Genomic DNA, 25,648 nt, shown 5'->3' with positions numbered 1-25,648 from the left:
ATTGTAATTTTCTTGGGAAAGAGAGAAACTTGTACTATCTGGCAATTTAAGTAAATAAGACTACTGTCTTCCTTTTAGTGTTATAATGGTTGATAATTTGGGACAAAGTTGTTAAAGCAGGTCAGGGAATCAGAATAGAATTTGGATTCCTGCAGGGTAACACCTGACTGCCTACCCCTGAAGTGCTACAATCACAGTACAGAGATGTGGCAGGTTCTTGTTAAAGCTTTGTACTATGTTCCCTTATTGACACTGTATCTCATGTTCCATATTTCAGGCTCTTATTCTAGTTCTTCACATGTTTCTTTCTCATATAACATTGTTAGCAGAATATCCTAAGTGAAGAAAGGCAGTGGTTTTGGTCAGTATCTTATTCCTCAAACTCTGTATTTCTGCAGAATAAAACTAGGAAATGAGTAAATATATGGTTTGGACACAGAATGCACAGTGAGGTTTGTGCTGGAATACTGCACTTGTGGAGATGTGAGATTAAAAAAGAATTGATAGGATAAAAGACAGAGTTTTGTTACAGAGTTGTACTGGGAAACTAGCATAGCATCTGTCCTCCGCACCTTGTTCTTAGACTTATAAAGTCCATTTATTCAATTAAAATAAGCTCAGGTAACAGAACATAATTCAGCATCTATTCTAATGACATCCTCTTCAAGCAAACTGGAATATGATACTTTCCATAGAGTAGGAGGACAAGTTACATCATCTGGATTTTTCACATATGTTGTTGATTTAAAAGGACTGACTAGTTAGTTGTTGATGGGTAGTGCTTGAATTCAGGTATGCTAGACAGCTTTTAAAAAGGGGGGAGGGGGAAGAGAACCAGACACATCTTTTTCCCATTGAAACTGGCAGGACAAGCAGACACACAGCAGTCTTTAACTCACATTCAACCAAGTTCTATTATATTCATACTTATTGTTGTGCAGTTCTGCAAGTTGGGCTGAAAAAAAAATTTGGTCACCTCAAATCTACCTGTAGTACACAGGGGGAGGGATTGAGATATTGAAGTAATGTCAGCCTCATTCAAAAAGAGCATTAGTACAGTACTGCTGGAGAGGAAATGACTGGAAGATGAATGCAGTGATCTTCTTTCAGAAACCCCCAGTATTTAAACAAGTATCTTACAAAAATCTAGGCACAGGTGTCCAAGGAATAAAAAAAACAAAACAAAGGATTGCCAAGAACCACTACCCTCTGGAAGACTTTTCAAAAATAAGTTGTTTTTGCATATATCCATTAGTCTTTAAAACCACCAGACAAACCTTGTGTATAGAATATTTATAAATACTGTAGCAGTGGTAGTGGTCAGCAGGGCTGCAGAAAATAGAAAATCCAGGGGTTGGTCTGTATCTTCAGGGAATTTATGAATTCCTGTTCTGTATTTTTTGCATGTTGGTTTGGTGGCGGTAGTGGTGTGTATGCCCAATGTTAAAACTAAATGCATGAGCCCCTTGCTTGATGCCCCACATAAAGCCAGATACTGGGGAGGTTGCACCCAATTTTTGTTGTTGCTTCCTTATGTCTTGCTGTTTGACATAGGACATCAACATCGCAGGAGATTGGATATCACCAGCTTGCTGTTCACTGTTAACATTCAATTCTAATAACACAATTTACAAAACTGTCCACTCTCCTTCGAATGCAATGTCTCTGCTATATTTTGCACCTTACTAAGATTCACTTATGGTCAATAGTGCAGTAAGAGCTCACAGAGGCACTCACTTTTTTGTCACACTGGATTACATAAACTAAATTCTGGTGTAGCCAGAGATGGGCACTTGCTCTGAGAACTCAGGTCTCCATGGGCTGACGTATTTCCAGTCCTGGCACTTATGACTCATTCTTTTCAGTTGTACAAATGCATTCCTGGCTTAGTGGAAACGTGTTACTGGGAGCTGAAAGTTTCTACAAATTTAGAGCACCACTTGAAGTACTACGGAAATAAATGTATTCTGTATGCCAGTATGATCTTTAAACTGCATAAGGAAACCAGTACTTGATATTATGCTGCAGAAAGCATGCAACTAAATTCCTTAAATAGTTCTTGGAAAAGTTACTGGTTAAACTGTCTCAGTGTGAGCCTTTCACTTTACTATGACCTTAGCAATGACTTTGTTCTTGTTATATCTAACTAATGTCTTGCATTTTTCTGTTCTCATCTCCTTTTGATGCAATCTGGAAGAAATGTCAAAAAACGAAGGTTCGATCCAACTCAACAAGGCCCTATCTGAAGAGATGCCATTCAAAAAGCTGTTTCTTGCACTACTGGATTTTGGGTATGATGTCTTTGCTGTAGGTGCACAGGAACTAAATCTGTAAGGAAGAACTTGAGAAACAGTGACTAAACACAATATTGGGATATTGGAATGTGAGTTGGTAGAACACTGTCCTTTTTGGAGATAAGTTGGAAATACTTCCTCTATTCACCTTTCTCTTGGTAACATTAACTGACAAGTGTTACAAGCAAACTGTTTCAAAATCAGGTGTTTTTTTTTCCTCAAACAAAGGAGACACACAGACCAAGTGCAATAAGAGAACTGCTCCAAAATAATGGAATAGCAGAAGATTCTTTTCCCAGCCTGCTGGCACTCTTAACTTCACTTGAGTTCGCATGACTTCCTTTTTCTTATCAAACTCCAGTGGCATGAGGAGCTAATTTTGAAAGGGTAACCTGCATGGCTCACATACAAACAACCAAGTTAGCAAGCTGACCCCAAGCAAAATCTGCAGCCCAATAAATACAAACCACTGGGAAGCCAGTGCCAGGCTTCAATAGCTTTTCCAGCCACGCAGTGCATTCTGCTGCTGGACTTGAGGGTTCCCTGCTCCATGAGCTCACTGTCCACCTTGTTTTGGTCTCCTGTTAGTTATGGAAGCTAGTGAATGATGGATGGAATTTTTCCAAGAAAGAAAAAGTGTAAATATGGAAATAAGATTTTGATGTATCATTTTCACAGATTATATATAAATATATATATATAAAAAAGAGAAAAGAATTTCCATATAAAAAGGTTCTATTCTTTATGTAAATCTATTTTTGATGTTGGGTTTGGTTTTGGGTTTTTTTTTCTCCCCTTTTTTTCTGTAGCATGTTGTACAGCGGATGTTCTGGGCTTGCTCAAAAAAAGGCAAATAGCATGCAGATGCAGGGAGTTCTGACACCAAACAGATGTGATCTGAAGTTTGTATGCTTGAAACCAAAAACAATTAAAATGTATAAATGCATATCTATGTATTGACTATAAGTCTGGATTACTTTTTTTGGCTGTTATGCAGACTTTTCCATAATATAGGATAAGTAACACCCTCTCAAGATAATCACAGAAGTGCCAAGCTCTTTTTTTTTTAAGTGTAGCTAGTTTTTTTCCTGTAAAATAAAAACTTAAATAAGCCTTAAAATACTCACAAAATGTTAAAAGCTTGGAATGAGTTATTCTTCTCTTGCCTTCTGCCCATCCACTCAAAGCAACTTGCAAAGGTGACTGACATTTCTAACTCACTCCCTGTATCTCTTTGATGCATCTCACTTTTCAAAGTTTAATGCAAGATTAATACTTTGACCCTTGGCTACTGATAGCCAGTTACCATCACAACGTGTACAGAATGCCATGTAAGTTCAGGGGGTTGTGTGTTGTTATTACTTTTAGATACACCTTGCATACAAGCAGATTTTTGCAGAGAAGTCCTGGGCAGCAGTACCGTGCCCCAGGAACCAGGCTAGCCTGGCTGCATCTGCCTTGAGAAAGGTATGGGCAGATGTCTAGGCCTCCCTAAAAGTATAGAGCTGTCCAGTCTGGCTCATCCTTTGCATCTTGGCTTAAAACAGGTAATTTGGTCATTGTAAGTGAAGTGACCTAAAAATTTAATTTCTGCGTCTGATAATCAGAATTAAAGACTTTTGTAATTTTGGCTTTAATTTAAAAGTTGAATATTAGTAACAACAGAAGCCCAGTTACATTACATACTCCATCTTTTTTCAGTGAAATCCATTACCCAAGTTAGCTTTAAGAGCCAAAACATTAAGAAAATGCTGCAGATTTCCTGTGACTTAGAAAACATCATTTCAGTTATTTTTCTTATTATGATAATGTTCAATTCAACAGTCTCACAAGAGAGGTACAATATATTGTTTTGCTTGACAGTTATTATTAAATTTTTTAATCAGCTTTAACATAATCACATTAACACAACTACATTATGAGTTAAAGGTGCTGCACACAGGTAGTTGACATTACTATGAATTATAAATCTTATTCTGAATAATTCCTGCCTGGTTTCAAGCAAAATTACATTAGTGACAATCCTTTGATGGCAAACCAAAAATACTTGCAACTATATTATGGTTATCTAAAAATGCTTTGCTTCATAACATCCAACTTTGTTAGGGTTCTGCTTCCAAAGCAAGCATAACCCACAACAGAAACACTAGTGGTTACCAAAAATTAAAATAAGTAAAATCAACTGGATATACATAAACTACCTGTGTAATAAACCTTGAAGAAGCATTTCACAAACAACATCATTAGTGTGTGATGTGATGTTTTAAATCAGACCACAGTGGTCCCCAACTATTATGAACATATGTTCAGTGCTGGAGTAACTTTTTTATTTACACCAGCCCTTTCATAGGACTTACAATTTCTTGACTGAATTTATGCTTCACTCATCAGCCATTGTGTGTACGTGGAAGAACACATTCGCCTTCTGCCCTGTGTGTGCACAACACAAGTGACAACACAGCTCAGAGTAGGTACTGGATGAAGTGCTTCTCATGGCAGTAGATAAAAAATTGGGTTTGGTAGGTGTTGATTTTCTACATCCCACCTTTGCTGTGCTTTGGGAAGTGCATATCCATTTAGTGTTACTTTGTTCATTGCAAAGTGTCATCAAAAGAAGACTGGGTTGACTCTGCCTCCATTTCATCCACTCTACATTTGCTCCATTATTTACCTACTCAGTTGGACAAGAAACTGTGGTAACTGTATAGCTCATTCCAGTTTGCTGCATGATCTTATGATTTGATCTGATGCTCCTAAAAGAGAAGTCTGCTAGGCAAATTAACAGCTGTATAGGTGCATGTTCAAAGAAAAAGATTACTTAAGGCTGGAGTTTAACCAATTTTTCTTTACTATGCAAAGATGGGTATTGCACAAACAGATGAGACAAATGTCTGAGGAAATGCCATAGAATACTTGAAGCTATGTTTTAAGCCTAATCAGTCATGTTTTATATTCATTACTGCTTCCACTGTTATTCTTCCTTTTTAAAATGATTTGTAATTATTTTTTTAAGTGCACAACTTGATGTTGTTATAAATCAAGTTTCTGTTTGAAGTTAATACTCATTCATATCCTGTTGGCTGCTAATGAATGGAAATTCAATAGTCCTTGTTCTGCATATTAGCAAGATGAGTATTAAAAATGTCATGAACGTGGAACGGAGTAGTTTTTAATTTTCAAATTTTTTTTCTGTATTTATTCTCTCAGTTTTATTTAATTTCTGTGTTCAAGGAATTATCACCTGGTAGCGGAAATTGACTGGAGTTTTCCTTTATCAAAGATCTCTAACACTGTTGGATCTCACAGCGAGGTTCTGTCTACGAGAGGACATTGCACACAGGCTTTCCAACGTGCATGGAACCAGAGCATCGGCACCCAGGGCTTGCCAGGCCTGCTTCAGTCCCAGCTGCTGGTGTCACTGAGTTGAATGAGACCTGGATGCATTTGTAAATCGAGGCGAGCCTTTTGCAGCTCAAAAATCTGAATTACATAATGACAAGAGTCTAAAATGAGGCCTTCAAAGTATTTTAAAAATAATTACATCATAATAACCAGATTATACGGTCATCATTTCAATGGATTACTGAATGAAACTCAGCTTCCCTTTTTGGATTTTTTCCAGACTAACTCTAGTGACGCCAGCCTGGGAAAACTAAAGGCATGCATGTCACAGTTACCAGATAACTACTGATATTGTTTTGCTTTCTCCAGCTCCAGACAGGGAAACAAAAACAAAATGCACTTTTGTCTTAATATCTCCCAAGGTTATGTATGAAAGTATGTTTCTCATTTAGAACTATAGAGCAAGGGAACACTCTCATTAATGGATCCACTATCATCCACTTTTATTTCCTGTCATTTGAATCTAGGACTTTTCTATAAACTCAATACAAACATGCAATGTTTTGGCTATAATTAGAATAGACAGCCATTCCTTAAAATAAGAGTCAAGTCTTTTGCAGCATATCAATAGAAAAGCAATATAGAGATAGATGAATACCGACTTTTGATTTTACCAGAAAAAATTCTTAGAATTGTTTTTGAAAACTTTCACAATTACATCACAAAAAACTGAAGAGTGATCATGCTGGGGTATTTAAGTATCAAGAACAAAATCAATACAACAACAAGCCATCTTTTACAAACCCAAAAAATCCTTTTTTTTTTCCTAAATGCACTTACAATAGATTCCTACCCATGTGAGCTGAAAAGTTAATGTAAAATGAATCATCCATCAGTAGTATCACAGAGACTGTTTAAGTACCCTTGGAAAGCTTAAAGAAAAAAATAAGTAAATAGGAATTTTAGCGGCAGTGATGCTCAAAATGGTACTATTGAAAGCAAAAGGTCTCAAAAACATTATCTTGAAGCCACACATAATGTAATTCAGTGCAGTGATTTATTGCTCAGAACTCAGCAAACATGGTTTTTTTGGCCTGTTGTCTAAGTTATTTTGTGGGAGCATGTAACCCAAGAGGAGACATGATCCCTAGGTAAGTACAAGGACTCCACATCAGACCAGCAGCAACATCCACAACTCAAACTTGTGAGAGTAGCATAATTCTGAATGCTCTAATTTGTAGTAAGCTTGTAATTTGTTCTTGTTAAAATTTTCTTTTAAAAGATCTTGTTTTTGTCATAAGTCACAAGATACCCCTCATCTTTACCACTAATACTATAACAGACCATGCTTTAGTGTGGCACTTTCTGAGCCAGTATAAGAATTTCCCCATCAAAGCTGGTAACTCAAGGCATGAAGGAACTAAATCCTTTTTACTTGCTCTTGCAAGCAAGATGCAGCTGTGCCCAGCATCCATCATACAACCCCAGGGGAAACAGGTCAGTTCTCTCAGCACTGACCTAACCAGTGCCTCAGTCTCCCAGTAGCATCCCCCACAAAGGACTGGGTTTAGTCTGTAGCTCTGACCCGGGATTTGGTCCTCTTCAGGATACACACAGTTATGTGACACTGAACTGTGGAGAGGCAGAAGACGGAGCAAATTTTCTGATCCAAGTTCAGTTCTCAGAAAGATTATATGTATATATCTCATACATTCACAGATCTACTCAGCCATCAGATCAGCTATTAAAGGCTTTGAATATATTTTAGAGACTGTGAAGCAATATGTTTGCATCCGCACTACATCAAGAAGTTGAGAGTTCATTAAAACTATATTTTAATTGGTGACCAAGGTGTAAGCATGACACACTCCTTAACATTACACACTGATAATATGCTGTGGTTTATAACATCTGTTTTGCCTTTTCTGCAGAAGGGAAGTGTCCCCACACATAAACACACCCTGCTTTTCTGCAGTCTAACCTGGGCAGCGTCCAGCTGAATAATGACACAAACAAACAGTACTTTTGACAGGTTTCCTATCTCCAGCTGAGACGGCAACCAGTTTATTCTCAAGAATGAAATGTGTCAAAATAATTCAAACCTAGTGCTACTTGCGCAAGCTTTAAGATAAATTTTAAAATAGTAAGTTCAAGACAGCTGTGCTAAACTTGGTTCCATATACGTTGCAGGAATCACTGGGCTAACAACTGACAGCTCCCAGCTTCCCCGTTTGATTCCTTTGAAAGTATTTTGTACATATTGGAAACAAGAATCAGTATCCTTATGCGTGTTGCCCTCACATGTTAGATACAAGATATAAATTTAACAATTTGCCTTGAAATAGAATAAGCACTGACCTTATTAATTCAGGATAGTTTTCCTTGGATTGGGTCTTTGGGTTGCTGAGGTTTTAAACATCTACTATGTATCTGCTCTTTAGAGGGGATTCTTTAACACACATATTACTTGGGATGCTATGGATTCACAGCACAGTGAAACACTCCTAATCAGTACATAAAAGCTTTACTGTTACAAGAAAGGAGTATTTAGTATTGCAGAAACCTGAACAGATCTATGCCTACTGTCTAATCCAGGCGATGGGGCATCTGGATGCCTTGTGGAGCTGCAGCACAACCAAATATTCACAGTACTTGTAACAGCAGAGGTATTTTCTTAGAGAGAAATGCCTCTTCCCCTCCCTGCAGCACCAGCTGATTTTCCTGGGACCCTGCAGCTTTTACTCAGCATAGTAAAGTGTCCAAGGACACTTGCACAAAGGTAATGGGAGTTGTGCTGAATTGCACCTTTTTCTGTCAAGCTGAAGGAAGTGCCCAGATCATAGTGGCACAACACCTCCCTCCTTTCCCCTAGTCAGTGTGCCAGGCTGTGTGGCAGCAGCACGGTGGACACTTAAAGCTCCACCTCTCTATAGCACTTAAGTTTGGCAAAGCCTGAATTTCAGCTGTAGTGCAGTCACAAAAATATGCTAACACTCATCTCTTCAGCTTAGTGTAAACAGAGATGTTTATCTCCCTAACAAGGACCTCTCCCCAAAACATGATTTATAGCAGTCTGGTTTGCTCCAAAACACACCAAAAACTATATAATTAGAGAATGACTGTACAGTTCTTGCTGTAGCAGTGCTCATGGTCATGTTAAGCAGTCTTCATCAGTGCTTTCAAAGAGAGGGCTCCGGCTACTTCTAAAATACAAGAACCACAGTCTAAACCTCTGTACTCCATTCATATATTTATGTTGGCATTTGACATATTCTGACCGTCCATTTCCTCCACAGACCTTTTCCCTTGTCAACATGCCCTGCTCTTAAGGGTGCCACAACAATGAACTTGGATGCAAAGTGCACAAACAAGCTTTGGAGTTGGTCATTTCTGCCCTATTTCCTTTCAGGCACATCTGAACTTTGTATTGCTATTGCAAGACTTGCTCCATTATGAAGTTATTCTTACAGATATTGTTAACAATTGTTATCAATAACATAGTGTACAGATAATGCATGCTTGACTAGGGTTTCTGTGCAATGAGAAAGCAGTTCCAAGAAACTGGAACTATTATAGTGCCCTCCAGCACTGAAAAGCTTCACTGAAAAGCTTCAGGAAATTAAAGATTTTAAGTTCTCCTTTGTGTAATGAGGAGGTCCTGAACTCAAGACTGAAAATTGCCTCATATGCAGAAAGGAAGATACAATTCCCTTACATAGCAGAATCCTGTCCATGTGCTGTTGCATCAGAAGGCTGGACAAGTAGATAAAAGATTCAGGTCCCGTTATATTTTTGCTTCAGTTTTCCTTCCTCTGATTTGGCTGGGCATTTTTCACTTCAAACATATGATCTCTGGGACAGGAACTGTCTTACTCAAAGGTAACCTTTAGCAGCAAGCTAAGGGAGCTCTGGTTTTGGGCAGACTTGTTTGGCTGATAGGTTTGAGACACCACCTTTTTAATACACACAGGTATTAAAAAAATAAATTATAGTCTTTGTGAAATAGGCAGCTTTTTAGCTATGCCTAATTAATAATAGGAGAGAAAGGACCTAGTTAAATCAAACTACAGTCTTTCTAGAAGCTCCAATTTAAAGATAAACTTGCTACATAGAATTTCCACTCTAGTATCACTTTTGTAGCATCCCTTTTGAGAATAGGTTTCAAAGGGTACATTTGTGAAATAAAAAAGGGAGTTTCAAAAGCTGAGTGGTCTGAGTTATTAAAAAATACATAAAAATGAAGGGTTATGGATTTTTTAAATTAAAAATACCCAACAATGCTCTATCTGCCTCTATCAACACTGTTCCCTACTGAAAACATATGGATTTTGTCTCATCTAAGTATACTAAATGACAGAGCTTGTACTAGTTCACTCTGAAAAATCATTCAAGAAGACAGATTTCCCTGCCCATAAATAATGCATGATAGATCTTGCACAGAAAAAAACATTTTCCTCTGACAACAGTAGTAGCATTAGTGTGGTTTAGAGATACAAGTACTTTACAAGTGTCAAGGAACCCTAGCCCAGAACTAGTAGCAGAACATACAGTAAAGCACATTGTTTGCTGGTCTATCTGAGAATGAACAGGTAACCAACAAAAGCCAGATCGCCCAAGACCATCCCTTTTCACAGGAGACAGAATATTCTTGTTACTCTCCAGAATCTCCTCTGACCTACTTTTTGGCCCTAAGTAATTTGCTGTCCTCACTCCAATTTCTTCTTGCAGACTATTTTCCCCAAATGGCTTTGGATCTGAATGTGCAGGTTCCCAGCATTGGGTCCTGGCTGCCAGGGGAGTGTCTGTGCTGCGGGGCCACTGTGACAGTGGCAGGGCAGGCACACTTCCCTGGCTGGTCCCCTGGCATGGCAGGAAAGAAACACCCTTAGAGCAATAAAAGGTAGGAGACATCACATTGCAATCCTACTCACCTTCAGGAAAGAGCACACTGTGAAAGCGTTTTTCTTCCCCAGAGGATTTGGCTGTAACACCCTGGGAGAAACTGATCCCATAATAGCGGTGCTTTCTTCGATGTTAGTGGCAGTTTTATGAAAACACGTATCACTGAACCACTCTTAACCGTGACATACCCAGAGTGACTCTCCCTTCTGCCTGGAGTGCCTGAAGGTAAGAAGGGTTTCTTCATTGTCTGTGAGTACGTGAGGAAGGAGGAGGGCTGAATCAGGAAGAACCAGTGACTGGAACACAGAGATATCAGTCCAGCACCCAAGTGGCAATGAACCCCTTACTTCAAAAAGTAATAGTTGTGTGGATATAAATATCCAGGATGCCACTAAAATTAATCAAAAGCTCTTTAACTGAATGGCTAATGTGAGATAACCTGTTCACAGGACACGAACAGTTAACTTTCAATATACTATATTAATCAGTTTAGGGGTTTTTTATTATCTTCTTGGAATGTTTTAGTCTAGATAGAAATATGGTCACATTGTTTACAAAGGTCATTTGCATTTACAGTGTCACATCTCACCAAATTACATTTCCAAAAAGATATATTAGTTTTCTAACCAACATTGCTTAGCTTGCACTTGCAAAAATACCTGTTCCACATGCCTCTTCAAAGCTTTTGTTAAATACATTTGCCACAAGAAGTGTTACCTGTTTCACAAATTCATTTAAATAAGTGTCAATGATGAAGACACTTCAAACTTCTGACAAATGTCACCCACGTTTACTCTTGGGGAAACACTCCAAATATGATCCTAGTGACAGAATTGCTCACATACAACAGCCAGTAGACAGGGAGAGAGAGAGAAACACATTATTAAGGTAGGATAGATCTCTTCTAATAAGGAGCTGCAGTTCCTCAAACCTAGTGGAAGCAGAAATCTGCAGGTGTAAGAGAATGCACACTGGACCCATTTACACTAAGGACAAAATACACGAGTGATGTGAAAGGCCGTAATAAATGAAGTTCCTACACAATGCTGAAACAGGATGAGCACATCTAGCAATAAGAGGTAAACCTCTAAGTGCTAAGATCTAGAGATCTGCCACACAGTAGGGAAACCAGAAAAGGAATATGACCCATTTGATAGCAAGCAGGGAAGAAAAAACACACTACATGGCTTGCATGCCACACAAATATTCACCTAATGTCAGCTTTATCAAGAAGATATTAAGAACTATAAATCCTGTAAAAACTAGATGGGCTTTGGCATGGTTTTCTTATATAAAATACTAACTGCATCTCCAGCTCATAGTGAAGATCTGCGTGCACATTTCTCTGAATACACAAGTAATCATCAGTAGCAAGTGGGAAAACCCAGTGGTATTCCTGACAAATACCACAAACGCTCCAGACTCAAGTTGCATTCTAAGTGTCACAAAAATGGTCTAGAAATTAACCAAAAGATTAGCCTTGCATTGTAGAAGGGTTTAAAGGTAGGACTTAACAGTAACAGAAACATTGCCTTTTAAAGCTACAGGCAAGGAGAATAGCAGATGTAGCATGCATCAGGAAAGAAATACCTGAATATTGCAACTTATAACTGGCTAAGGTTTAGCCAAAGAAGGTGACAAGTCAGAGGCACTATCAAGCTCTGTGGGGTGAGATACTAAAGCCCTTTGAAAACAGTGGTGTTACAAGTTCTCACAGAACCAAAGCAGCATACGGCAACCAAGATGGTCTCCTGCTACCCCATGAAGACAGGCTGAGGTAACTTGGCTTATTTGGCCTAGTAAAAAGGTGGCAAAGGGATGATCTAGAGAGTGCCTACAGCTTCCCTTCAAATAACTGTAAAGAAAACAGAGTGAAACTCTTCTTGATAGAGTCATACAGGGGAAAATAGCCACAAATTAGGAAACTCAAGCTAAATAGAAGAGGAAAAAAATTACACCAGGAGTCCAGCCGCAGCTGACTCGATCCAGTGTTATTAATAGACCTGCTGCAAGCAGAAGTTTGAACTACAGACTTTCGGAGGACTGTTTTCACCAACACTTCTCAAACTCCATGAAATCCAATAGAGATTGGATACCCCCACAGAGAAAAACAGCAGAAGCAGAGCACCACAAAGCTTGCCAAAGTCATCTTCTCAGGCACAGGCCAGAGACATGCCAGAGCGTGCACAGGGCTCCAGCTCCTGGCACAGAAATACACTGGACTGCCTGTCCCAGGTCTTGTCTGCCAGCTCCATGGAGATGTTTCAGGTCATCAGCAAGAGTGTACAGCACTGAAGAATTGGGTGTTTAAGTAACTACATCCCTCCACCAGTTAGAACTGATGAAGTGTTGCATCACATCCAGTGATTTTCAACAGAGAATAGATCCAGAGGATTGTTTCGAGCAGTGTAGGGTCATGAAATGCTTTGAGTGCAGATTCAATCCACCAGAAAAAAAAACCCAACAACTTAACATCAGAAGTTTAAAAAAGTATGTTTAGATATCAATACTTAGATATAGATTATTTATCAAAGATTACACAAAACATCCTGGATAGGAGTATGGGTGCGATCAAATAATTTGGTGAAGAACTTGTGCAATTCTGCCCATCTTTCCACTTACAAAACATCAGTCCCCTGCTAATAGGATACAGACTCCTCACTATCCTATATGATTTACTAGCCAAAAATATATATTTTTTGATACAGGTATTTTTCAAACAAGTTCAGCATTCAGAGGCTTTCATTGTCATTCACTGAGTCCACTGAGAGTCCTGACTCAAAGCTCTCCAAATTTAATTTTAAGAATTAATAAAAAAATATCTACAAAGACACTTTGGATGAAGTATTTAATTTCATTTCCAAGAAGCTTTTAGGTATTATTTGTCAGGGAGCCAGCTTTAAAGACAGTTAAATCTCCTGCTTAAAAAAGGGTTGGAAAAGGTATAAATGCGAGTAGAATTCCACACTTCACCTTTGTGCATTTTGAAGTGGGGGGGGGGGGAAAATCAAGCCTCTGCCAGGTACCATGAATTTAAAAATTAAAAGACTTTTGGGTTTCCCCCTCTCTGAGAGTCACAAGTTTTGCTTTGCTGTCACTTAGCCATGTTTCACAGAAAGCTGGAATAATTTGAACCCAATTCAGAAAAACCTCAAACTTTCAGCTAAGAATGTCTTTAAAGCTTTTTTTTTTTAAGTGTGTCTTTCATCATGCAGAACAGCTTAATACTAAGTCCAGGTGTGGCTGCTTACGGAAGTAACAGGCAAGCTGTACACACCATCACACATTGGTGTCTCTTAGTCTCAGTGCTGAATTTAATTTTTGTTTAAATTTGTAAATACTTACTTAGGTCAAGCAACCCATAAACCATTGCCTATTACTTGCTAATGTTAAACCACATCGGAAGATTTGCCAGGAGCAAATGCAGGAAGGAAGCAACTGTGCACATGGCTGTTTATGCCTTTTTTCTATTCAAAATACAAATACCAGTGAAGTGGCCTCCTACTTTTCTCACTTCTCATCCCCTATTCCTATAACATGATTGTTTTAACTTTTGCTTATATTTTTATATTTTTCTGGTAGGAATAGCATTCTTTCTGTAGTGTTACATGATCTGAAACCTCTGTCTCATCCCTGAGTTAAAGAATCAACTTTTCTTGATAAAAATATCCCTCTACAAATTACTCTGACCTACAGCCAATCTGAATTAAATTTATAAGATATGGAGACCCACTGAAGATGTGAACACTGGCTGCCAGGGGAATATATCATGCACCACAATGGAAGAATGATTATTGATAGCCTAAAAAGGGCACAGAAAGCTGTACTGAGGGAGAGTATCTGGAACTGAACGAGATGGCCAATCCTTCTATGTTTCTCCAACATGGATGGCCAATCCTTCCACTAGGAAGCTGAGGTGATCAATCTAATTATCAAAAACCTCTTTCCCAGAAATAGAATGTGAGTGCTCTGATTCAGTGGGAACAGAGTGTAGTAGGCTCAGGAAGTATTTGTGGAGCCGAGTATTTTATCTGTAGCAGTATTTCCCTTGAGCAACAACTCTCATTTCTGTGAGAACCCCTGGTTCAGCACCCTTGGGTCTACCAGGATTCTGAGTGCAATGAAACCAATGTTGTTCTTGATCCAAAACCAGATAAAGTGCATCCCAGAAGGGGACTCAATTAAATAAACTCACTTCTTAACAATGAATCCCCAAATGTTGCACATTGACAGAAATGTATAAACTCAGAAGAAACATTTTACCTTTTCCTTTCCAGTTGCAGCATTTTGCTCTTCCCTTAACAGCATAGGGCAGAGTACTTGGAGCAATGCCCCACAGACCCAGAAACATCAGCAAAAACCACTCCTGCGGCATCTTAGTCCTGCTGTTGTCTGGCTTCCTGTACCCAGGCCATCCACAAACACAAGCTGCCTCAGAGCCTTTTCTATCCATGAGCTGCCTTTCAGTAACATCACAACATGTATGTCTTACAGGCACACTTCCCTTCTCTCCCTTGCCCAGTTCAGCCCTCAAACACAGAGGAGTAGTACGCTGGTTACTCACTTTCCTAAAAGGCTCTAAATTGCACATGGGCCCAGAACCAGCTCCTAAAGAGCAGACTTAAAAAAAAAAAAAAAAAAAAAGCTGATTCTTAAAGATCATTTCAGCCCTAGAACCTGGGAGAAGCAAGTCTACTGGAACAGCCTGTATTCAATAGCACAGAGAAGAAATGTTGGAGATTCTATATATGAGAGGCTTCCTCCACCATGTTGCAAGGGCCCCTTGCAAGGCATTGCACTCTTCAGTTCATCCTGAAGTCTGTTTCAGCAGTTGGTGATCACTATTCCCCCATTTCCAACCCCATACTTCTTGATAAGTAAATGGAACATTTGCAAATTTGCCAAAGTCCTACAACATAGCTATTTATAGGGGTTTTATCTGGATGTTCTCTCATTCACAGGAATTTCCTTTCGCTTTTGTTAAACAGTAGCATTACCTACACAAAATACACCTTCGCAGGCATTGCTTATTGAGAAGAGGAGATAAAGCATCAGGAGAAAAGCAGTGTTTATTGTCATAGGTACATCACAAGATCAAGGGTTAGAAAAGGAAGATGCTTCACCATTTGCATGGACTGGATACACAAAAAGAATTCAAATTATAAAGGTATTGACGAACAACAGAGAAACCAGTGTTTTAACAACTTTCCAGCTGATTTAAACCAGTGTGGCCCCACTGACTTTAACAAATATAAGACTAGTGCTACTGAAGCACAGTTGCTTCCTGGAGAAGGGATTATGGTTCCAAGTGCAAAGACAGGAGGGAGTTGCCAGTGAAAGTCTTGGAAAAACAAGTGGGTTGCTGCCCAGCTCGTATGGACTGGTGCAGCTGCACTGGCTTCAGACAGCGAGCGCTACATGGTTTGGCCTATGAACTTCCCTACCAGCTTAGCCCATTTCACCAACACATACAGGGGTTTGATAGCAGCTACAAAGAGGTGACAAGGGAGAGAGGCTCCAGTAGAGCACCTCACAGAGAGAAAATGCAGCAATAATAGACCACGTTATTTTTCTTGGAAGGGAAAATGTAGCCAAGGCTCTCCACTGGAAAGTGAGCAGCCCTCCAAGGTAGCTCTTCTTCAGGTAAAGCTGTGTAAATTGCGCTGCAGCGAATGCATCTCAGCTCCACTACAGCAATTAATGCCTTTACTGGCTTTCTTCTGTGACTCTGCTCTTGTCTGGGTCTCTGCTTCAACTCCCAGGAGAGCTGGACCTGCTGCTGAATGTGCTGACCTCTAGCCAGCAAACAGCTCTAGTTGTGTCACACAGACTTCTGCTCTGGGGTGGAGGGACCTCCAGCAGCCAAGCACAGAAAGCAAGATACCTGAGGACCGAGCCAGGTCTGCACAACTTGAGCTCCAAGGTGGGGACTTGCTTTCTACTTTTCCCCTTCTGCCCCCCCCCCGATGCAGCACCAGTAGGAGAGGGGACAAGAGGAGGGCTGCAGCTTTGCCAAGTCTGTTACTCTTCCAGCCTCCTGTGTACAGCTTCCCCTCGGCCAGAGGCAGCACAGCTACCAGGCTGCTCCCGGGCGGGCCGGGGTCCGCAAGCGGAGGGGAACAGGTAGGGCAGAGAAGCAGAGCACGCTTGCAGCAGGGGTAGCTCCGCGCAGGGAAGGAGGGAGCTCCGGGTGCCCGGGAGCCGTGGCCGGGCCCCGGGGGTGGGGGCTGCTCCCGAGCCCTGACGTAAAAACTAAGCGGGGCTGCCCGCTCCGGCTTTTTAAGGAGCGCGGCGGCGGCAGCGGGCGCGGAGAGCTCTGCCCTGCCCGGCCCGCCCTGCTCGTCGGAGCGCAGAGGTAAGGGGTGAGGGATGAAGGCTGCGGGCGGCGCCGCAGCCGGGCGGGACGGGACGGGACGGGACGGGACGGGACGGGAGCGGCGCTGGAGTGGCTGCACTGCCCGGCTCCTGGCGGGAGCGGCGCGGGGATCCCTGCGGGCGCTGCGCCGGGCGGGCACCCGCCCCTGGTGCGCCGGACCGGCTGCGGCAGCTCCAGGGTCGAGAAACTTAGTAACTGAGAGCTACACGTTAAATGGTGGTAACGAATGAACTGATTAACTTTTTAAATTATTATTGTACGGCATTATTCATGACGGGGAGTGGAATGGGAGAGGAAACTGCAAGGAGAAGCGGGAATGAGAGGAAAAAAGTCAGAGCCGGAAGGTGTGAATAGCGTGCACACACACACACAAACTTCAATTTACGGACAGAAAGACCTAAAGATTGGGTGTGTGTGGGGGGGGCAGAATTGCATGGAAGCATTCACCACAGGCACAAGTAAGAGATTAATGAAATCTGACATTTCCTGAGCCTGCCCTCAGTGCTCAACTGTTTAAAAAAAATAAAATCCCGAACCTTGTGGAAGGCTAACAGCACAGCACTGTCTAAGTTTGACCAGGCTATAAGGATTAGCAGCCTTAGCTACTGGCCCTGACTAATGGCATTCACATCACACCTTCGAGGGCACCCACCCTCATATTAATGCCCTACCAGCTCCCTACCCAGGGCTGTCCTTTTGTTCTGACAAATCCAGAACCCTTGTCTTACTCAGTTTTGTAACTTCAAAAGTTTCTGATAGGTGCTGGGGAGCAGAAAATGCAAAGCAACCTGTTCGATTGTTAACCTGTACAAACCAGATGGGCCCTGTCCAAGTCACAGAACCATCCTTTTAAGGATTATTATTATTTAGTATTATTAGCCCATTTTATTATTACTCCTTTGTCTGAACTCTTTGGTGTTGGGGCTCCCCCCACCACTGCTGTCTTGTATCTGTCTCCCCACCCACATGGTCATATCTGAGATTGCTAGGCTGCTTTGAAAACTAAAAGCTTGGTAAAAAAGTCAATTATGTCTCTTGAAAAAGTCTCAGTAAACAGATAGGTATGTGCATACTGCACAACATATACGTACAGGTGTCTGCTGCCCAGTGGAAGGGCTCTGATGCACAAACAACAATGAAATAGTGACTCACAGGATGTCCTTTGGTTTGCTTCTGAGAAAGCAATCAAAACCTGCCTTGTGCAGTAAGGTACAGAAGAATGATGCTACTGGAGATCTTAGGAGCAGCACGAGGACAGCCCCATTACTGTAATAAGTGACATCCCACCAGGCAGAGCAGGGTGGGAAGAGCAAGCTGGCCCTCTTTTATTCATTAAATGGAAGGTTCAGAGCCAAGGCTGTTAAGCCACTTCTCACGAAATCCCAACTCAGATTAAAGAGTGACTGTAAGCAGTTGGAGAGTAAAGTTTGAATACCTAAAAAATGTTCCCAGAACATGACCAGGTGGCCAGACAGGGGGCCAGGTAAGAATATCACTGCAAGGACTGAAGTCTCTGAAGAGTCTTCTAGCTCTACAATGAAATACGTTTCACAAAGCATCCTACTCTTCTCTAGTCTTGCACGCAGGCTTGTGTCTGAGCTACCTTTCATGTACAATCTCTCTGCATATCCATATCCTGCCTTTGGCATTCTCCTTCACACAGCAAAGGAACATTTCTTCTGCTCTTCATGATCACTCATGGAAGAGACTTTCTACACCAAAAAGCCAGCTGATTATCAAGTTAAGCTCATTAAGAAAGGTAGCTTACCCCCTGCCAACAATCAAACTGAAAATGTAAAAGCGTGAATACTCAGATGGTCAGCATATATGTTAAACAGAATTGTTTGTCCTAAACACAGATCTCAAATGTTGCTCATTTCCACAAATGGGAAGTTCTCCATATGCCATGAACAACACTAAAATCAATCCCCAAACTCATTACAATCTTAGAAATTCTAGAAGCATGTTTGAAAACTCAACATACAAGCACATACTAGAAATGAAAACTGACAGAGACAACTAGGCCTTTCTGTCCACAAAAAGTTATAATTCTCAGGATTTCTCTCAACCGTTATAGGTGCTACTTCTCAAATTTCAGAGTTTTAACAGACAATTGTTAGTGATCTGCAACAAGCATCTGTACTTTTTATATGTCAGCACAGGAAAGACAAGGACCTGTTAGAGCAAGTCCAGAGAAGGGCTACAAAAATGATTGAGGGCTGAAACTGCTCTCCTATGAGGAAAAGCTGAGAAAGTTGGGGTTGTTCAGCCTGAAAAAGAGCAGGCTCCAGGGAGACCTTATTGCAGCCTCCCAGTACTTAAAGGGGGCCCATACAAAAGCTGGGGACAGACTTTTTAGCAGGGCCTGTTGCAATAGGACAAGGGTTGGACTAGATGACATTTAAAGGTCCCTTCCAACCCAAACTGTTGTATGATTCCACGTGCATGTATACATGTTGTACAATACAGCTGCCATGCCATGGTTTTGCTATGCTCTCTTTTCAGAACTGTATTGCATTTTAGCAGGCAAAATACCACTGGTCAATGGATGAATTTGCAACTTGCATTAACTAGAACCATTAAAACACATTTTCAACAAAAGTTCCACCTGCTGCTCCACTGATGCTTGTGATTCTGAAGACTATTTTAAAGGTCTCATAAAATTTTGAGAAAACCAAGACTGCCTAAAGGCTTAAAATCTGTAAAAAGGAATGGATTTTTACTGAAAAAGTAGGGATCTGTAAATCAAGAAAGGTAAAAAACTTTCAACGTGAAGAAGTTCCAAATAAGAGTTCATCATACAGATTTGAAGATGATTAGCAAATTTTTACACGTGCTTCTGCTGCACACAGTATTGCAACTCCTCTAGTGTCTATATTCACATATGTAAAAAAGCATACACACGTCTTTAAGGAGCAGAGAAACAATTAACATTTGAGTGCCTTCTATATGATTCTGCATCTAAAAGCGAGAAAATTTTCAGCTTCTTTTGGTTTTCTTATATTTTAGTGACACAATGGACCTTGGGAGCAGAGGAAGAATCCACTGTAACATGAGACTCACCAGCTCTCTGCTAATCATGGCAGCATTCTGCATGACACCTTTCCTCTGCCATAGTCAAACTGATCCACTAGCTCTTGGGTGGGCAGACCCCCAATGTTGGGAATCCTCCTCAGCTGTCTTACTGGAGATGAGGAAGCCTCGCATTTCTGATTCTGTTAGTGGCTTTTGGGACTTCATGATTTTTCTGAAATCATCAGAGAACTTGAAACATGGGGCTTTGTTCTGGGACCTGGCTCAGCTCTTCTGGGATATCTATGTGGACTGTGTGCTCTCCAGAACCCATGGCCTAGGGAGAAGGCAGCTAGCAGAAGCTGAGCAGAAGATTGCTACTCTACATTCTCAGTTCACAGGGAGAAACCAAGGTCACTGCTCCTTTAATACAAGTCTCATGGGCAATAACTAGAGTTTAGTGGAAAAGAGATAGTCTTATTGTGTTATATGGTTATAGTCCAGAAACAGAGGACAGTGCTGCACAAACTCCTCCTAATCAAGTACAGAGCTACGTTTATGTTCAATGTGATCTCAGTAAAAATTTGACCTCCAAACAATCTGAACTCTAACAACAGCTTTTAAGTTTCAGTTTGATGGAGAAGGAGGGGCTCAGAAAGTGAAACATAGGAGGATTAGAACAAAGAAGGCAGCTCAGCAACTGAAAATACAAATATATTCTTCCACACCAGCGTTTTTACCACTATTGTGCTATGAATACAGGCTAGTTCCGAATTCCCCATTCTGAGAGGTGTGTCACCTCAGGAATGCAGGGCACTGGTGCTGTTGGGGAGCAGGGTAGTCTTTCAGCAGAAGAGGAAGGGTACATTTACTTGCTATCTAGCAATCAACCACTAGTTATTTTCCATTTCCATACTGGTAACTTTACCCAACACAGAGTGGAAACAGAACTAGGACTTAGATGCATGCAGGCTTTCAGGCACAGCTACAGCTTCAGGAAGACACCACTATGTGTAACGTTAAATGCTGCAATTCCTTATCTCCAGGTTCCCAGCCCCACAGCAGAACCCCCAGGCTTAAAGTGTTTCCATATGCACGTCACTTACCCTCCCCATTACCAGAAGGGAGATACAGCATAGCTTTTCCTAAATCTCAGTCCCTTCCAAGGCTTCAGTTCTGTTCCTGCTGCCAACAGATGTATCCTTCCCTTGAGCATATCCACTTCCAGATAAGGGCAGGTGCTATAATTTAATGGAGAGGTAGAATGGCCATTGGCATCACCAACAGCTGTAGTGCATTGGGCCTACAGTAAGAAGGTCTTTACACTTGAGCAGATTGAGACCCATATCTCCACTTTCTAGATCAGTATCGGAGTTATTAAGGTGTTTTGGGGGGAATGCCCATGGAATAATGAAGAACCTCTCTCGGCAATTACCTATTAGAGTATCTCTAAAAATGGACTTGAACTCAGGGTTCTTGCACCACAGGGACACTATACCACTGGACAGTCCAGCTCCGGCCCACAAACCTCAACTTTTTTTTGAGTATTGAAAGCTGGGATTTGAAACAGGAAGGATTGAGAGGTCCTTACCCCTGTTACCTAGAGACAGTGTCGTAGCCGTTAAGCTAGGATATAGGAATTGTGTTTGAATCAATCCCCTCAGACTGAAGAACACACACACAGGGTCAGTTTCTAAAATATGTGCCAAACAACCACTACCTGCATTTTAAAAGCAAGGAGTGTATCCTATCCTGCTCCACAAAGAATTTGAGCTATTGCATTGCTCTGACTGGATCTTAACTGTGTTGGAACTTCCAGTTTCCAATTGGCCTTAGACATGACAAAGGCAACAAGTTGCTCAGTCCTTACCAGACTGATGCAGTTTTGGGTGCAAAGAGAATGCAGCTTTAGACACATGAGGCAGTAGTATTGTTAAAAACTTAGATGCCCATCAGGTGAAAGCACCAGATTAATGTTTGTTTTCAGGACTGCAGCTTTGAATATCTCTGTCTAAACTCCTACCTAGCCTTTTGTTTACATCTGGCTCTTCATATCTATATCACATCGTGATTTTCCTAAACAAAGAGCTTTTGTTCCTAGTCAAGATTAAGCGTAACAGTCTGATGTACTTTGCAGAATCAAATTACGGGTTTTGTGATAAATACTGACTTTGTTTACACTTACACAGAGATTTTAAGCACTACTAAGTATTCATACTTTAAGAAAAACAAGGACTCCTTCCTTTCCCTCTTTGTTTTGTGAATTGTAATCAGTTAATCTGATTTTTCTGTACAACTGATTAACATCAGGCTACAGCAGTGACAGCCTAAATTTTATTTTTTGGAGGAGCTATCTAACTTCTTATCCAAGTCTCACAGTTTCTTAACAAAGCCAGCTGTTTTAATCTTTGTAACCCTTGATCCTACTGCCTTATTTCATCAGTGAAAGCAGAAATCAATTGGTAATAACTGCAGACAGAAATCACATCCTAGCAAGTGATGAGGAATGAGACAAGTAGGGAGAGTCTTCCACAGTTACCTGGCCAAGGTATTTTCAGTAACTCATCTTTCCCCTAACAAAATCCAAACACTGTGAAAAAGCAGGCTTCATAAAAGCATTTCCAAAATATTACAACACTGTAGTTACATGATATTTGTAACAACTCTCCATGAACCAAAATAATACTTTAGAACCATAAGGCAAATATAGCTTTTGTACTCACAACAAATCTTCCTGAAGAGCAGCTAAAAAAATCCCCAATACAAACACTTGAAGACTGCAGCCACAAAAGTCTCTCCACCCTTTTTCTCCTTGCCCAGCAGTCCCTCTGCCACTCTGCCACAGCTGTGCACACCTCCCTCACAGGTACAGCTAATTAGGCTCAGAACAGTCCTTGCACTTGGCCCAAGACACGTAATTTGCTGTCCCAACGTTGCAGGGTGTCAGGGAGGGTAGTGGGTTGATGCTACTACACATTTGAGGTCTGGTAAATAAGCAGTATTAGTCAGTTATTTTTTCAGAAGGCAAATATGTCTAAAAGAAAGAAAACCAATCTGCTGGCTTTTAGAGATCATTGTAAAGAAAATGCCCCATAGTTCCTCAAGCAAATAACAAATCTGCAATTAAACAGTGTGAGAGATCTCATGCACTGTGTAGGGAGGTTGATAACAAGCTGGCGAGTCAGTAGGATTATGAGCAGACTTAAGTGCTGCTAATTACAAGTAGAAGAGTTTTATAGGAAGATTGAAGAAAAAGGTCCATATGGGGGAAAAAGATCAAAGTGACCTGACATTGACAGGCAACTCTTGCAAGTGGAGGTTTATGGATATCACCAAAGCAAGAGGTTTGGGGGCAATGCTGATAAAATGGGGACCAGCAGCAGCTAAAAGCAGAAGAAACAGATGTGGGAAACTGAGTATTCAGCTGCTCTTTGCTGTTTGGAAATCATTTATTTATATGCATTTTCATGTCACTTTTCAGGGATATTTTCTCATATTCAGAGGTCGCCAATTCTGAAGAAGAGAGACTCATTTGAAGATTTAATAAGTATCCACATGCATAAGAGCAGACCTACATTACTTCGAAGAGTCATTGGAGAGCTAGGAAAAAAGAGGAAATCACATTTTTAGTTCAAGATCTTGACTTGTAGATATTTTTTAATTACTTCTCTTTATTTTTTGCATTCTAATCCTCACTGATGTCAATTTACATGTAGAAAAAGGCCTATAAGCATGGACACCATATCTCTGATTAACTTGGACTTATGGTTTTTTAAATTATCTATTAATTTCATCTCCTTAATAAACTGCATGATTTATAAGCAGTTGCCTACTTTAACCTGTGTGTATCTCAGTAATACATGTGACCCATTCACACATGGCATGATTTTGGGTGCCAAAACAGGAAATAACTGATCCTTCAACAAAACACAGACAAGCAGAGAAGGAAATTATCAAAAACCCTCCACTGGTTCCAAGACTGGATTAGAGTCAAGATGGTGATTTTGATTGTATGTGTAGCTGTACACTTGTACAAAGCAATCACTGGTCAAAGGCATCATCCTACTAAAAGAAAAACAGTATATATTTTTACATGAAAAATACCTTCCAAAAATGTTTTAAGTTTTCCAGCAAAAGTAAAAGGGTTAACAGATTTTACCAGCTCCTCTGCTTTCACATTATATTTTTATGATATTTTCCCTAAGTTCTTAGTTATTAAAAACACTACTTAAAATGTTACACATTCTCATTTAAAGTGTTTAATACAAGGAACTCATGTATAACTTACAATTGCTTCTGTTTTCATTTGCAAGCTCTTTGTAGAAAAATCAGTTTCCTCTGTTATTTATAACTCTAACAGGCAATTTGATATTAAACTAATGTAACATAACTTAGGGCAGGTAATATTTCATGCTTTTATGAGATAAAATATTTCCTTTGTCTGACTGGCTGGATGCAACTACAAATTTCAGCTTTCCAGGGCAATTATATTTAATTGCTCATTCAAAGTTTCTTTCCTTGAGCGTGTAGCAATATTTCATTGCTCTTTTTTCTTTTTTTTTTTTCCTCCAAATGCCCACAGAAAAACTGGTTTGCTGATTGTTCACCAACTTGGAGAAATAGGTTCAAGTAACAAAATGTGTAAAGAAAATCTTAAAATGGTTACTGGGCCTGAACAAAGTAAAGGTTAAACACAGTCCCACTTGGTGAAATCGTGATCTTAAGGAAGCAGACAAAGAACTGTAAGAGGACTATCAGTGTCAATGGCACTGGATTTGTGCTTCAAGTTACCCATGCAACAAACTGTTTAAAGTGTTCAAGAGAAGAGGGAACACTAAAGCAGGATAAGCACAGGAACACAGAGTTTAGTGTGCTCGGAAACACCCCCCCAACTGCAGCCACAGCCTATGAGTGTGCTCTGCTACCGTGTGGGAGGGTGGCAAGACCATTGTTACAACAGGTCCTCTCTCTCCTGTTCCTATGTTATTAATTAACTAAATTAGATTAATATATCTAAAAGCCCCATTGTATGCAACTTTGTATCAACATAAGAGACATGTCTTCAACCACAGTCCCTACAGCTATTAAGTCCAGCAACTGACAAAGAGCGTGTTAAGAGCTGGATGCCTCAGCCAGTACTACAATACAACTGGTATTGTAGTAGAACAGATGTTACCTGTTCCCATATGCACTTCAGCTCTAGAAAATATAAAATCAGACAGATTACCCGAACAGGTACTGTTTATCTTAGCTGCTTTTCCACGGGGTCCTTTGGGAAAAGGCTGGTGCTTCCACTTTAGATATATCCCAGCTGCAACAACAGGATCCCTTAGGAAATGGCTCATGGCAGCTTTCTTCTTCCCTTCAGATAGGAACAGAAATGGTGAAATACCACTATGGGCCAAGCTGATATTTAGCTTAAACAAATTTTCAATTCTTCTCTGCTTCAGCAAGCTTCTTAATTAATAGTCTGTAGCAAAATTTGGCCTTCGAGGAAAGGATGTGGAGTCAAGACCGAGAAAACAGATGAATCTCTAATATAGGTCACACTATGGAGAACATTTGGTAATTGCTGATGTAAAGGACACAATCTGGGTAATTAATTGTGCTGAAATAAAAAAGGAGATGCAATTCATTACACGTAAACCTGCAAGTGATAAAGTGCAAACAACAAAAGGTTGTCTATGTCGAGAAAAAGTAAGGACTCCGAGTATGAGGTGAA

At 40.5% G+C, this 25,648-nt stretch overlaps 3 protein-coding genes across 8 annotated transcripts in view; 2 read left to right on the top strand and 1 right to left on the bottom strand.

Moving 5' to 3' along the window:
* The window catches only part of ADAM23 (ADAM metallopeptidase domain 23), a 71,515-nt gene extending 66,063 nt beyond the window's left edge, over nt 1-5,452 (top strand). For 5 of the 6 annotated variants that reach the window (XM_027678313.1, XM_027678316.1, XM_027678314.1 and 2 more), the window contains one exon: nt 2,198-5,452. In XM_027678313.1, coding sequence (XP_027534114.1) covers nt 2,198-2,246 — 49 coding nt within the window. In that variant the 3' untranslated portion in view covers nt 2,247-5,452. The remainder of the gene's footprint in view (nt 1-2,197) is intronic. The other variant, XM_027678319.1, reaches the window with a different exon arrangement.
* A 14,159-nt stretch (nt 5,453-19,611) lies between these two features.
* FAM237A (family with sequence similarity 237 member A) lies at nt 19,612-23,747 on the top strand. Its single transcript, XM_027678336.1, has 2 exons — nt 19,612-20,339; nt 23,408-23,747. The coding sequence occupies exons 1-2, from the start codon at nt 19,931-19,933 to the stop codon at nt 23,554-23,556; spliced, it is 558 nt and encodes a 185-aa protein (XP_027534137.1). The 5' UTR covers nt 19,612-19,930; the 3' UTR covers nt 23,557-23,747.
* Nucleotides 23,417-25,648, bottom strand: part of DYTN (dystrotelin) — a 27,080-nt gene continuing 24,848 nt past the window's right edge. The window contains exon 16 of the mRNA XM_027678320.1: nt 23,417-23,526. The gene's annotated coding sequence lies outside the window, so the exon portion shown is untranslated. The remainder of the gene's footprint in view (nt 23,527-25,648) is intronic.

Source organism: Neopelma chrysocephalum, unplaced genomic scaffold, assembly GCF_003984885.1.
Source record: "Neopelma chrysocephalum unplaced genomic scaffold, ASM398488v2 Primary Assembly neopelma1_44, whole genome shotgun sequence".
NCBI lineage: Eukaryota > Metazoa > Chordata > Aves > Passeriformes > Pipridae > Neopelma > Neopelma chrysocephalum.
This window is presented reverse-complemented; position numbering and strand designations above follow the sequence as displayed.